Here is a 15,681-nt window from a genome sequence, read left to right on the forward strand (position 1 = left end):
ACCCATTTCTCACGACCACCGAACCAGGTAGGTGCTGCTGTTATCCCCGTTTGTGCAGATGAGAAAATTGAGACCCAAAGAGAGTTTGACTCCTTCAAAGGCTTTTAACTAGCCAGTGGAGGAGCAGGATTCAGGCTCAGGCAGTGAGCACCTATCCATGCCAGTTCCATGCTGGGAACCATTTTGTCATACTGGTGTTGGAGCCCGATCACCAGCCTCAAGCCTACTCTGCTATGACCTGGTTGTTCATCTCTCTGGGCCTCAGTCACCTCTTCTGGAAAATGGGTATAATACATTCTGCTCTGTAGGCAGGTTGGAGAACCACATGACCCCCCCCCACCCCCACCAGGGCCCACCCCTCTGGTTTTAGCTCTCATCATTACCCCACCCCACCCCTTGATGCACTGAAGCCCCAGCCTGGCTGAACAATCACCAGCTCCAGCCATGCCCTTACCACCTTCTCCCGGCTGCCCTGGGGTCCGGAATTTCAGGTCAACTTGACAGATCAATCCTTGCTCAATGAAGCAAGGTTTGCCTCTCAGTTAAAATGGTACCTATAAATAAAGCCTGCCCTGACCCTAGCAGCGTAGCATGGAGATTAAGAGGCTTTGGAGGCCAGTGGCCCTGGGTTCAGATTCCAGTTCTATCACTTGTACTGTGTAACCCTGGACAAATCTTGTCAAGCTATCTTCTTGATGATACCACATATTGCAATTACGGACATTTAGCACAATGCCTGGTATATAGTTAGCGTTCAATAAATATTTAATAAATAAATGGATAATGTTTACCTGTCTGCATCCCTCATTACCTCTGAGCTTCTTAGGGCAGGACACATTTTTAAAAAAATTATTATTATTATTATATTATGGTCTCAGTTCAAGTTTAATAGAAATGGCAAAAGATCCAAAGGGATGCCCCACTACCATACAGATCAGTTGGCCTACCCTCGTAGCACAGCTCAGGCCATTCTCTCCAGAGGAAGAAAGGCGGGCCCCCTCAACCCCTGAAGGAAAGGCCTGTCCTGTCTCGTACCACATCTGCACTGAGTCTGAAGTCTTGTGTTTTAAGCATGACAATAATACAAAAGAGATTCTGTTTTCATGGCCCCCCACTGCAGCCCGGCCCTAAAATGAGCCAGTGCTCACTTCTGCTTAGAGAAATGTTTTTTGCTTTTCTGGACATCAGGCTTGATGCTATCACTGCCAAGCTTTCAGCCAGCTGGGCGTACTTCCTCATGCTTGTCAGTAAACTGGACGGCTTGAACCACTCTCAGAGTCTCATCCACAGAAAGGCCGATGGGAAGGTCATTCACGGTGATCTGCCGAAGAATACCTTCATCGTCAATGATAAAGAGGCCCCTAAACGAGATGCCTTCGTTAGCCTTTAAGACTCCATAGTCCTGAGCGATGGTACCTTGGGGTCTGATACCAAGGGAATGTTTGTGGGTCCCAGTCCTCCTTGTTTCTTGGGTGCAGGGCTCCCCTTTAGGTGACAGAAATGAGAATCCACAGAGACACCAATCACTTGGCAATCAAGTTTCTTACATTCTCCTGCCCTGTCACTGAAAGCAATGGTCTCCTTGGGGCACACAAAGGTGAAGTCAAGAGGGTAAAAGAAGAACAAAATGTATTTTCCTTTGTAGTCAGATGGACTGATGTCTTCGAACTGGCCATCTGGCATAACAGCCGTGGCTTTGAAGTTGGGGGCGGGATGCCCAGTTTTGGCATTTCCTCAAGACTTCTTGCTGTCAGCAGCCCTGAGACAGAACGCACCAAAAACCAATCAGGAAGAAGATGCCTTAATTTTTTTAAGTAAACTCTACACCACACACGGGGCTTCATCTCACAACCCCAAGAGTTCAAGATCAAGAGTTGCATGCTCTACCAACTGAGCCAGCCAGGCACCCCGAGGGCAGGAAACATATTTATTTCTGTGTCCCCAGTGCTGAGCAGAGTACCTGGCACATGGGAGTGCTTCATAAATGTTTGTTGTTTGCCCTAATGTTATGGATCTGGGCAGCCGTCATCTGAGGTGCTAAAACCACAAGGTAAAAGGCTGCTGGAGAACTTGATAATGGGGGATCGGGTGACACTAACTGAATCTTAGTATTCTAATAGAGCTGACGAATTTCTTGCTTCCAGATATGATGTTGCAGGAAATAGTATCACATATGAAATATTTTGCCTAAAAAAAAATGAACCTGAATCAAATCAAGCCTCTGGATCTGAGGACTAGTTTGTGTCACATCTAGGATAGAGGTACATGTTACATGACATGGTGAGGATGCATTTGACCAAATACAAAACATAAGACCTCCAACAGGACAAATAATCCAGTGTCTTAAAAAAAAAATCAAAATAGAATGGGATTATATCAAATTAGAGAAAAGAGGATCTGTTCATTACCTTGACTGTGTTGATGGTTTCACAGCATATGCCAAAACTCATCATCAAATTGTATACTTTAAATATGTACAGTTATATTTCAAAAGCTAAACAAAAAGGGGTGGGGAGACTGTTATGGAGACTTAAGGGACATAACAGCCCAATGTGAACTGTGACTTTTGCCAGGATCCTGATTCAAATGAACTAATTGTAAAAAAGACATTTATTTTTAATGTTTACTTATTTTTGAGAGAGAGAGACAGAGTGCAAGCCAGGGAGGGGCAGAGAGAGAGAGAGAGAGAAAGAGAGAGAGAAACACAGAGTCTGAAAAAGGCTCCAGGCTCTGTGCTGTCAGCACAGTTCAGTGGGGCTTGAACTCACAGACCCCGAGATCATGACCTGAGCTGAAGTCCAACACTTAACCAACTGAGCCACTCCGGTGCCCTGTGTAAAAAAGATATCTTTAAAAATATGGCCTAGCCATTGGATGATATTGAGGAATTATTGTGAATTTTATTAGGCATCATTACATAATGGGATGATAGTCATGCTTTAAAAATGTCTCAGAGATGTAGACTGAAATATTCATAGGAGAAGTGACATGTTATCTGGGATTTAAAAAAATATTCTGCAAAAATAAAAAAATTTAATGCAGAGGTAGGGGTGCCTAGGTGGCTCTGTCGGTTAAGTGTACGACTCTTGGTTTCAGCTCAGGTCATGATGTCATAGTTCATGAATTCGAGCCCCCCACTGGGCTCCAAGCTGACAGCACAGGAGCCAGCTTGGGATGCTCTCTCTTCCCCCCTCTTTCTGCCTTCCTCCTCTCGTGCTCTCTCTCTCTCAAAATAAATAAATAAACTTAAAAAATAAAATAAAATAAAATGCAGAGGTACACTTCTGTTAAAATGGCCAAATGACCCCACCACATGCTGGTGACACCCTGGAGCAATAGGAGCCCTCGCTGCTGGTGGCATGCAAGCCAGCTTGACAACTTCTTACAAAACTAAACATACTCTTACCATCCATTCCAGCAACTATGCTCCTTGGTATTTATTTACCCAAAGGGCTTGAAAACTTAAATGTACACAAAAACCTGAACACGAATGGTTATAGCAGCCTTATTCATAATTGCCAACACTTGGAAGCAACTAAAATGCCCTTCAGGGGTGAGTGCATAGTTAGATGATGGTACATCCAGACGGTAGAATATTATTCAGTGCCCCCCCCCCCAAAAAAAAACCAAGCAAACAAGCAAGCCACAAAAAGCCATGGAGAAATCTTAAATTATATTAAAAAAAGAAGTCATACATACATACATACATACATACATAAATAAAGCCAACTGAAAAGTCTACAAACCTTATGATTCCAACAGTTGGGGAGGGAAAATTTTTCTTTATTCTTCAAAATTCTTCTAGGTGACTTAAGAATAAAATTGACATGAGTCTGATTAACAGAAGGAAAAAAAGCTTAATTACATGCACGTGGAGGCCGAATCATAAAATTGAGACCCAAAGAAATGATCAAGGCATGCAGCTTTTATGCATTTTAAAATTTTAATTCCAATATAATTAACATACCGTATTATGTTAAGGTGTACAATTAGTGATTCAACAATTCTACACATTACTCAGTGCTGATCATAACGAGTGTACTCTTTTTAAATTTTTTTTTTCAACGTTTTTTAATTTATTTTTGGGACAGAGAGAGACAGAGCATGAACGGGGCAGGGGCAGAGAGAGAGGGAGACACAGAATCGGAAACAGGCTCCAGGCTCCGAGCCATCAGCCCAGAGCCCGACGCGGGGCTCGAACTCACGGACCGCGAGATCGTGACCTGGCTGAAGTCAGACGCTTAACCGACTGCGCCACCCAGGCGCCCCATAACGAGTGTACTCTTAATCCGTCCCCCCACCTCCCCTCTGGCAACCACTAGTTTGTTCTCTGTAGTTCAGAGTCTGGTTTTTTGTTTGTGTCTTTTTTTTCTTTGTTTGTGTTGTTTCTTAAATTCCACATGTGAGTGAAATTATAAGGTATTTGTCTTTCTCTGACTTAATTCCATTTAGCATTATGCCCTCCAGATACATGTTGTTGCAAATGAAAAGATTTCATTCTTTTTAATGGCTGGGTAATATTCTGTTGTGCATATATACCACATCTTCTTTATCCATCTATCAGTGGACACTTGGAACACTTCCATAATTTGGTTATTGTAGAGCATATATCTTTTTGAATTAATGTTTTCATTTCCTTTGGGTAAATACCCTGTAGTGGAATTACTACATCACATGGTGATTCTATTTTTATTTTTATTTTTTAAAATGTTTATTTATTTACTTAGAGAGAGAGAGCAGGGAAGGGGCAGAGAGAGAGAGGGAGAGAGAAAATCCCAAGCAGACTCCATGCTCAGCTCTGAGTCTGATATGGAGCTTGATCTCACAATCAGGAGACCAGGAAATCATGACTTGAAGTGAAATCAAGAGTCAGATGCTTAACCAACTGAACCACCCAGGAGCCCCGATTCTATTTTCAACTTTTTGAGGAAACTCCATACTGTTTTCTACAGAGCTTTTTTTTTCTAAGTTTTTTTTTTTTGTTTGTTTAATGTTTATTGGTTTATTTGTTTGTTTGTTTGTTTGTTTGAGGGAGAGAGCACAAGAGGGGTGGGGGGGTGGGCAGAGAGAGAGGGTGACCGAAGATCAGAAGCAGGCTGTGTGCTGACAGCAGAGAACTCAATGCAGGGCTCAAACTTGTAAACCGTGAGATCCTGACCTGAGCCAAAGACGAACGTTTCACCTACTGAGCCACTCAGGCACCCCTTTTTAAATTTTATTTATTTATTTTAAGCAATCTTTACACCCAGTGTGGGGCTTGAACTCCCAGAGATCAAGAGTCACATGCTCTTCTGACTGAGCCAGCTGGGCATCCCCCACAGAGCTTTCATACATTTTACATGAAGAAATATAATCTGTGAGGAATTGACAGGATAAAGAAAATTTAGGTTGGGAGCTCCAATTTTTTTTTTTTTTTTTAACGTTTATTTATTTTTGAGACAGAGAGAGACAGAGCATGAACAGGGGAGGGGCAGAGAGAGAGGGAGACACAGAATCTGAAACGGGCTCCAGGCTCTGAGCTGTCAGCACAGAGCCCGTCGCGGGGCTTGAAAACACGGACCGTGAGATCATGACCTGAGCCGAAGTCAGACGCTGAACCAACTGAGCCACCCAGGCGCCCTGGGAGCTCCAATTAATAAGGAATTCTAAACAGAATTTGGGCTGAGGTAGTAAATGAGTACAACTAACAAGGTTTATTTATATAAGCTTCCCTGGCTCTCACTTCTCTGTGTCTCACCATACGGATGGATGTCTATTTACCTCCTGGTACAGGGAGGGTACCTTTCACATGGGAGATTTATTTCCTACTTTCAGGCAGACAAAGGAGGGTCCAAGTGTCTTTTTTGCACTGGCTATTTCTTAAATAATTTAAAATAATTGATATGCCAAAATGGCATATGGGGGGGGTTGACTTGTGCCCCCAAACACATGACATTCTGGAAAAGGCAAAACTGTGGAGACAGTGAAAAGATCAGTGGTTGACAGGAGTTAGCAGTGAGGCAGGGATGAACAGGCAGGCAGAGCACAGAGGATTTTATTTTGTTTTGTTTTGTTTTGAGCACAGCGGATTTTTAGGGCAGTGAAGTGACTCTGTGTGACTCTATAATGGGGGATACATGTCGTTATACATTTGTTCAAACTCATAGAATTGTAATGTAAAGTTTGGGTGATTGTAAGTGTCAATGTAGGCTCATCACCTGTAACAAATGTACCACTCCGGTGGGGTGTGTTAGGGGATGCTATGACGTGTCAAGGGGTATTTGGGAAATCTCTGTACTTTGCTCTCAAATCTGCTGTAAACGTAAAAATGCTGTTGGAGCACCTGGGTGGCTCAGTTAGTTAAGCCTCCAACTTTAGCTCAGGTTATGTTCTCACGGTTCATGAGTTCAAGCCCCACTTTGGGCTCTCTGCTGTCAGCATGGAGCCCCTTCTGATACTCTGTCCCCTTCTCTCTCTGATCCTCCCCCTCTTGTGTTCATTCTCTCTCTCAAAAATCAACAAATATTAAAAAAATGTTTAATTATTAAAACTGCTGTAAAACAGTCTTTTTTTTTAAAAGAGGGGTGAAAGGTGCAACAAGACTTGGTACAACTATAAAGTTTACAAATTAGGAAATTATGAAAATTGCAAAAAATAATGATTGGACCTAGATGATAGATACGTGGTATTTCATTACACTCTACATGGTACGCAGTACACTACCTTCTTTACTTTGTGTTTGAAAGAAAAATGTTTTTTGCAGACGTGAGTGGTTGAGCAGCAAAGGGCAAGGGCCGCACCCCTATCGGTTACCATTATTTTAACAGGAGGCTGAAGCTGGATATCCAGTCCCCTCCCATGTGTGCTGGCAGGCAGCCTGGCCCAGCAGAGGTTCCAGGAGCCCCTAAGACAGAGCCTCCTCTCTCCACAGTGCTGGGTGCTTGATCTGGCTGGAGTTTCTAGGAATTTCAATTTCCCCGGGATTCCTCTCCAGCCAGCGGTGGGTTAAGCTCCTGTCAGAGAGGCTTGGGGAGGGGGTGCCCCTCTCAGTCTGAGTACCAGTACTACCACCGCTTTGCCAGGAGATGAAAGCAACCAGAGTGCCTGAGGAATTAATCATTAGCCTCCTGGCCGATCAGTGGCGAGGACACCCAGGAAATGAAAGTTCATCCGAGTCACACCCTGCAATAAGGAAATCTTATTGCTGTCCCAGTGATGGATGCCCAGTGAACACCGGCGGTAGGGTCTGTCATCCACCTGGAGCAGCTCCAGCAAGGCCTCTGGTCAACATTTCTTTTCACTGTAGATACTCGAAATTCTACCATTAACAGCGGACCGGCCTTCAGAGAGATCTAACTCCAAGATTTTGATTTTTCTTCCCCTCAGTTGAGAAGCTAATGAACGCAGTGGACCTTACCACCTGCACTGACAAGGTTGGATACAATTTCAGAAGGTACATGGCCCTCCCAGAAGCCCATCCACAGACACCAGTTTAAGAACCCTGGGCGGAGTTTACAGCTTCAAAGTTCTCATTCTTTTGAAAGGAGCACACCCTAGAGCCCTCTTTAAAATGCAAATGATCCCTGGGAGGGTTGAAAAGACTAACCAGCCTGTTTGAAAGAGTTTTTCCAAGCTTGGCCAGAGATAGCGTAAGAGATTTTAATGCTGGGGTGGGGAGGCTGCACAGGGGCTCACAGTTTTGCCTAGCACTGGGAAGGGAATGTAGTGAGCCTAGAGTGCTGATAGCTAACTTTATAGAGCACTTACAGGAATCTTGTGAATTAAGTGCTACCAGCATCCCCATTTTATGGATGAGGAAGCTGAGACTAGAAAAATTCAAGTGACAAGGCTATGCAGTTAGTGGCCGAGGGGGAATTTGAGGCCTCCATCAGCCTAAGATCAAAGGCCATCCTTTTTTGATGGAAGAGGAAACAGGCAATTCACTGAGGGCCACAGTCACTCAGTGCTCCACTTCCAACCCCCATGTGTCCCCTCCTCACAACAATAAGCTGAGAGTGGGCAGTGCTTCATGACCGTTCCCTGGAGCTTGAAGGACTTGCTGAGAAGTCTGAAGAGAGCATCATGCTGACCTGTCTTCACTGCCCCTAATTGTTTTCTAAAATCCTTTTTATTGAATTATCAGAGTGTAATGGAAGAGTCGATGAGAGTCGCTTCAGAGTTACAAGGCCAGGGCCTGCTGGGTGGAGAAAAGCAAAGCCCTAAAGGCTCCCTGGGCTGAGCAATGGTATAAAATATGTATTTTTACATAACTGGGAGAAAAAAAAAGAAACGGACAAGCCACCCCATGGGGGAAACGCCTCTTTCCGTATTTCCATTATCTTGTGTAATGCACAGTCGGGCAGGAGCCGCAGTGGGAAAGGAAATACTGGAGCCTTTTCCCTATGAGCCTCCTGGTGGGTTAAGAGGCAGAGAGAGCCAAGATGCAGAAATCCAAATGGCCTGGGCCGGTGCTCAGAAACCCATTAAAACTGTGGGGACAGGTGAGGAAACCCATTACAACTGAGGGGCTGGGTGGGGGAGGGGAGCTGGGCTGATTCCAAAGATCGCCTTGGTTGGCAACAAATACCTCTCCTCTGGGCTGAGAAAGTAGCCTCGGCGAGCTCAGATTCACCTTTAGGTCTGCATGAGGTATTCTAAACGGGGCCTCCCCAGTGAGGAAGGGGGACACGGGGTGATCCCTCCTAAAGAACAACCACCACACCAAACATTTACCAAGCAGTTGCTACCTGGTGCCAAGTATTCCCTAGTGATTTTCCTGCATGGCTTCCATCGACCCATTTATACAGATGAGAGCATCGAGTTGCCCAAAGTCCTGCAGCTGGTGAGCGGCTGACTCCACACTGTTTTGTAGTTCTGACCGTGCTTAGGAGGGTGAAGGGAAACATAGTGTCCTTGTCAGGGTAGCCAAAGCACACTGACACGGCTGGCCTCTGGCAGTTGGACAGGGAAGCTATCTGACCCAACGTTTGCATGTCTGTTCTTTTTTTTACCCTAAAATTATTTCACTAAGGACAGAATTCTCTAGAGAAGGCAGTGGTGGCAAGAGCATGGTGTTAAGAGCCCCAATCTAGGGATCTGGAGATCTCAGGTTCTAGTCTTGGCTTTGATGTTAACTTGCTATGGGACATTGAAAGTTATTTGCAGAGGTGTCTGGGTGGCTCAGTTGCTTAAGTGTCCAACTACAGCTCAAGTTATGATCTTGAAGTTCACGAGCCAGAGCCCTGCCTTGGGCTTTGTGCTGACAGCTCTGAGCCTGGAGCCTGCTTTGGATTCTGGATCTCTCTCTGTCTCTCTGCCCCTCCCCGGCTCACACTCTTGTCTCTCTCTTTCTCAAAAATAAATAAACATTAAAAAAAAAAAAGAAAGTTATTTGCAAATAACAGGCTTGGATGATCTTTAAAGGGTCTCTTCCAGGTCAACATTAAAAGACAGATTGAGGGGCACCTGAGTGGCTCACTTGGTTAGGCATGCGACTCTTGATTTTGGCTCAGGTCAGGATCTCCAGCTTTGTGAGAGCACATAGGGCTATGTGCTCACAGCTCAGAGCCTGCTTAGGATTCTCTCTCCCACTCTCTCTGCCCCTCCAACCACTCACACTCTCTCTTTCTTTACCTCTCTCAAAATAAACATTAAAAAAAAAAAAAAAAAAAAGGACAGATTGAAAACTCCAGCTCTAGCTCCAAGACAATCTGGGGTCTACACGCGGTGAAGCTGATAGAAAGAAGGGTCCTGGAATCAGAGCACCTCCCTCACCTCCTTGCCTCCAAATGTTTATTCCTCAGTTGCTTAGCAAATGAGAATAATAAAAGCTCTTGGGCTGTTTTGGAGATGATATTAAGTGAGAGGGTCAATGTTAAATGCTTGGCATAGAGCCTGGCTCAGTACCTTTCAATGCTCTGCACCTATTGTTGCTATTGTTATCCTTATCCTTCACATCTGTATAGAGCTTTTATGGTGCAGGAAACATTGGTCTTATTTATTTGTTTGTTTATTTATTTATTTGCGAGAGAGACAGAGACAGCACGACTTGGGGAGGGGCGGAGAGAGAGAGAGAATCCCAAGCAGGCTCAGCACTGTCAGGGCAGAACCCCATGCGGGGCTGGAACTCACAAAACTGTGAGATCATGACCTGAGCCCAAACTAAGAGCCGACAGAGCCACCCAGTTGCCCCTTATTTATTTATTTTCATTTATTTATTTATTTATTTATTTATTTTTAAGTAGGCTCCATGCCCAATGTGGGATTTGAGGGCACGACCTTGAGATCAAGATGTTCTACCGAGGGAGCCAGCCAGGCGCCCCAAAACATTGGTCTTATTAATTGGTTGGCAACCTCACAACAACATAGAGAGGATTTTGTGATTATTATTCCCATTTGGAGGGTGGAGAAACTGAGACTTGAAAGGTAGGTCCTGCCCAGTGGATTGATTTGTACACTCACGAACCTGTGGAGATCTGCAGTTAAGAAGACAGGCCCCGATAAAGAGAGAAGTCCTTTCTGCCCCCAGGTGTTAGTGAGCCACCGCGCGGCTGGGAGGGAACTTGGTGGAAACAGGAATCCTGGAGCCCCTATTTCCTACCCGGACTAGCAATCCATCGCTGGCCAGCCGGCCAGCCGGTCACCCGGTCGGCTGGAGGCTGCGAGGCGGGGTCAGGGGCGGGCCTACCGCCCCCAGCCCGCGGGGAAAGCCGAGACCCAGCCGCGCCGCTCATTGGCTGCGGTTCGCAGGTGTACCCTCAGCCAATCAGCGCTGTGGGGGGCGGCGCTTTCCAGGCTCACCTGGCGGCCGCGACGCTGCCCGGCTCAGTGGCGTCGGGAACCGCAGAGCACCTGTGGGTTCGCGGAAGTCCTGCGGTACTCTAGCCCGGCCAAGCTCCGCGGGACCCAGCCCGACCCGACCTCTGCCCGGCCCGCCATGGGCCCTCCGTCCCGTAGCGTCTCCGCGCTCCTGCTGCTGCTACAGGTACGTCGCGTCCCTTGGTTTTGCGGGGGACGCCTTCCGGCCCCACCATCACGCGCCCGGCCCCGTTCCTCTTTCTCCTCTCGTCCCCTCTTCTTCCAAGAAAGTTTAGGTCCAGGAATGGCCTGGAAGCTGCGCCGCGCTCTGGGCTCCACGGAGGTGGGAGTGGGAGCGGGAGCGGGTGCGGGTGGAGAGCGCGTGGCTTTGCCCACTCCCTCGCGCAAATACTAGAGGTGGGGGGCGAGCCTCGCTGCGGGCTCTGGGGACTCCGAGCTGGCGGCGGTAGAGGCTGGGGGCGGGCATTGGGGGGCGTGGGGCAGGGTGGGGGCCGGGGTACAGAAAAGGGGAGTCCCGCTGCAAGTCGGGGGAGCCAGGAGTAGTGGAGATGACCCCTGAGGTAAGGAAAGGGAAATCAACAGAAATAAAAGCACTTGCCTGTAAAGAAAGGCTCGTAAACAGGTATGGGGCGCCGTGGGTTAATAAAGGGCTCAAAAGGTGTTGGGGCGCCCCTCGGTGTGAGGAACTAGACTTAGGAGTGGGGGTGTTCCCAGCATAAGGAAAGTGAAGTGGGGAACAGTAAAGTTGCCTCTATTGAAACTAAAAAGGAGAATGCAAAGAAAGGAGTGGTTGGTCGGGAGGAGGTTGACCCAGCAGCCCCCCTCTCCCGGGAGTACCTGGGAGCTTGGCGGCAGCAAGTTTCGGAATGAAAGAGTTTGGCGTGGCTGCCTGCCCTGGGGGTTGGGGGTGAGGGTGGATCCCTCCCACAGGCCGACGCTGGGAGCAAGGGAGGGGCGGCGCGGTTGGTTTCGGTGTGGGCAGGAGGCGACCCCTCCTCCCCGGGGGGAACCCCCCTCCCCCGATCACCCTGGTTCCATACCTTTCCCCTACTCCAGGTCACATCAGGGCTCTGCCAGGAGCCCGAGCCCTGCCGTCCTGGCTTTGGCGCCGACAGCTACACGTTCACCGTGCCCCGTCGACATTTGGAGAGAGGCCGAGTCCTGGGCAGAGGTGAGGACTACTGCTGGGGTTCTGAGCTAGGTGCGGTGGGAGTGGGAAGGTCCGAGAAGTTGCTCCCACGGCTCTGGGCTGGACTGCGCAAACCCTTTTTTCCTGGCTCAAATGGCACCCCTTTGGAATTTACACAGATGTAACGATCTAAACTTTTACTGTGGTTGAGAGAGCTATGGTATTGGTAATTATGTTGGGGGGGGGGGCATTTTTTTAGAGGCCTTTAATGTGTCTCAAATTGTCCTGACCACTTGAGAGTCTGTCATTTCAGGCTGCTAAAACCTGATGTGTGGGATGAGGGGCGGCAGTAATTCCCGTTTTGCAGATGAGCAAACGGAGGCTCAGAGGGTGGAGTCCACTTGCCCCAGGTCTGCCAAGCAGGAATTTGAACTAGGACTGATTCCCAGGCCCCATTCTGCACCATCTCTGGGATGACTGAGGTGCCAAGGGTTGTGGCATTTGCTCAAAGAGATGAAAACATTTTGATACAGTTACTATTCCCCCAATGAATAATGGTTTAAAAAAAAAAAACCAAAAAAAAAACCAGTAGCTGTGACTCAGGAATGAAAACACATACAATGTACTTCTGGGCCTTATCACTGTGATAATCAGGATTCTAGAGTTAGCTTTATTTCACTGTTGCCCAGAAATGAGAGAGCAAGGGAAGCTTGGTTTCTCTTCTGGTTTCATTGATTCCCAGATGCTTATTTCCTACCAAATGATTTCTTCCTCTTGATTTCAGTTGATTGGGCAAGTATAAGTATAAAAGAGACACTTTTTAAAATGAGAAATCACCCACAATTCCCCTGAGGAAATTCACTGCGTTTATTCTTCCAGTCTTTGGCCACATGAAAACTTGAGCAATCACGCTGTTGTGTGAAAATTGTTTGAATTTTGGAAGTTGTTCCAATAGTGGGCGGCATTCCCTCCCGCCCCGCCCCACCCCCCAAACAGTGAAACTGCAGCTCCATTGATTAAACATACTTCGTTTTCTGAGGCCTCCCTGTGTTGTGTGGAGCTTTCTATGAAGTGAGAAAGGAAGTGTCTGATTTTGCAGTGGGTCCACCATTAGTCGATGGTTGACAGCTTGCCCAGCCCTGTGCTGGGTAACTCAGGAATGAATTGAAGAGATATGGAGACACTCCAGCCTGCTGTTGGTATTTCACGTTCCAGCAGATTATGGAGAATGCCCCAGGACCCGCTTAGAGGGCACTGTGGGACATGGGCATTCAGGTGCCAAAGAATGTGGGTGGTGTGGGATGTTTTGATGAGTACCAGTTGGCAGTGAGGGCTGCTGGCTTCTTGGAGGAGGCAAAGTTGACCCGGCCTTGAAGATTGGGGCAGGAGTTAGAAATTGGGGGTGTGCCTGTGTATATGGGGGTGTTCCAAGACAAGCGCTGGTCACTTTGTTTTCCCGTACCAAGGCTTTTGGTAAGTCCAGATGTGAGTTAGTCTGCTTTTATCACTCCTGCACCCCTCTTCCCCAGACAAGCTCTTGGTCCGACCAAGAATATTATTGCATAATAATATACATATTACCATTATTATTAATAGCAGCCTATTCCTTTTGAACCAGACTCTGGATTTTATCCCACTTAATATTCCCAAGAACTGGGGCACCTAGGTGGTTCAGTCGGTTAAGCGTCTGACTTTGGCTCAGGTCATGATTCCCTAGTTTGTGGGTTTGAGCCTCCCATCCAGCTCTGTGCTGTCAGTGTGGAGCCTGCTCTCCCTCTCTGCCCCTCCCCCACTTGCACTCTTGCTCTCAAAAATAAACATTAAAAAATATGTATATCTATTCCCAAGAATCTTATGAGGGTAGGCACTGTTATTTCTATTTTGCAGGGGAGGAAATTGAAACATAAAGCAATTTAGTAATCTGTTCAGAGATCCACAGCTGGTCTTTGTCCTGTTCTCTCCCCCTCTCAATAATTTCAAAAAAAGAGGTGTTTGGAGAATTAGTGTCCATTGTGCAGTAAACGTTGTCTTCCCTGTGTGCCTGAGAGAGCAGAGGTGTTGATATAGCAGGACCCCGAGAACAGGAGGAGGTGGTGATGGAGATGGGTCACAACAGGTGGGAAGTGGAGGGAGGCCTGTGGTGGTGAGCTTGGTGGGAGAGGCAGCTTCTGAAAGCCGCCTGTGTGGCTGGGTTCAGTGTCCTTTATGTCCAAGAGCCATCCCATCAGCAGATTTTCTGACATTTCACCATTTAGACCTTCCTCCGAGTCCAGTGTGGAATTACCCCAGGACGGAAGTGCCCTTCTGGTAAAATCACACATGTGACCTTAGAAGACTGGCTTTGTGACTTAAAAGGCAGTTAGGATTTAGGGTGGTGGCCTCACTCTCTTTGGACCCTCCAGGGAAGTGGAAGGATATGACATTAGCACCAGGTTTAAATATTCGCTTCACGGGAGTTTGGAAATAAGGAACCTGTTACTTTTTGTCCACCGTTTGCCATAGGGTGTCACGAATAGGGTTTGACCGAACTCAGGGGACCCTGGAGTGGTTTGCTGGGGCGATTGTTGTGCTCTGTGAGATGGACGACCCCACGGCCTCGGCCTTGAATCTATGTCTTTGGTAACTCTCCAGGTTCTAGAATGGAGAATGATTTAAAAAACAAACAACTTTAAACTGGTTCTCTAGAGTTTGAGAATTTTTCTTTTTTCTGGCATAAACTGGTTTGAGAAACCCCGGCTATTTCATATTGCCTTCAGCTTTAAGTTGATTGAGGGGTGAGCTGCAAAAAGCAGACAGGCTTGGAAACCAATGGCTTCTTGCTTTGCTTCACCACCTGGTTTCAGGTGTACAGGGCTTCTGTTTTGGGTTTGAGCTCTGGCTCCTTGATGGATTGACCTAGCTCTCAAGCACCCACTTGTGTGGATTAAATACATCCATTTCCCCCTTTTCTAAAAGATGTGCTGAAAGGTGGTAGAAACAGGGTGCAGGCCTCCTAATTAAACTGGGCTTAAAAAAAAACAAATACAGAAACCTGCTTTGGGAATCTCCTTACATCATCAGACACCCACTCCCCTGTCCCTCAAACTCACTCACTTCATGATTACTCACATCTGTGAGAAGGGTTAATGTCAAGCTCACCGGGGAAGGAGATCTGGGTCCTCCCAGGTCCTGGGCCCTGCAAGGCTATGTAAGGAAGTCTGGCTGCTGCTCCCCCTGGGGCCTGCCTGCTGGACCTGTCCTGCCTCTGCCAGATGGTTATGGAAATCCCTGTTTGCTCTCTGGAGCTTTTTATTGGGTGAGACTTTTCTTCCGAAATGCTCACCTTGGTGTCTGTTACACATTCCCTTCCAAGTGTAACCCCAGATAAGCCAGACGCTGAAGCAATCACCTCTCACATCTCCCAGGAGCTGCCAAAATCCTAAAATCCCCGAGAGGCACCTGTCACAATTCAGACTTTGAGTTTCTACTCTGCCTCAACTCCCATCTCTTTTTAGGGCTTTAGGCCTTCAAGGAGGGGAATGAAGTCTGTATGGCTGGTCAGGAGAGTTTGTGAGTAAGCACATCAAAGGTTCAGGTTTGCCTTTCAGCTCCTAGCTGTGTGACATTGGGTAAAACACTTTATTTGATTGGGTCTCGGTTTCCCCACCTGTGAAATGGGGGGGGGGGGGCGGGTAGTAGTACTTAGCGGTTTGTTGTGAGGATTAAAAGGCATGTTTGTTTTAATTTGGCTAGCCAACAAGTAAGAGTGCCAGCAC

General features: G+C 47.1%; 1 protein-coding gene and 1 pseudogene across 1 annotated transcript in view; one reads left to right on the forward strand and one right to left on the reverse strand.

Annotated features, from left to right (window-relative positions):
* Window positions 1-1,115: 1,115 nt before the first annotated feature.
* Window positions 1,116-10,917, reverse strand: LOC131499206 (peroxiredoxin-1-like; annotated as a pseudogene).
* Window positions 10,792-15,681, forward strand: part of CDH1 (cadherin 1) — an 82,522-nt gene continuing 77,632 nt past the window's right edge. Inside the window, exons 1-2 of the mRNA XM_058706159.1 lie at window positions 10,792-10,963; window positions 11,854-11,968. Of these exons, the coding sequence (XP_058562142.1) occupies window positions 10,916-10,963; window positions 11,854-11,968 (163 nt within the window). The 5' untranslated portion in view covers window positions 10,792-10,915. The remainder of the gene's footprint in view (window positions 10,964-11,853; window positions 11,969-15,681) is intronic.

This window comes from Neofelis nebulosa, chromosome 17 (genome assembly GCF_028018385.1).
Source record: "Neofelis nebulosa isolate mNeoNeb1 chromosome 17, mNeoNeb1.pri, whole genome shotgun sequence".
Taxonomy (NCBI): domain Eukaryota; kingdom Metazoa; phylum Chordata; class Mammalia; order Carnivora; family Felidae; genus Neofelis; species Neofelis nebulosa.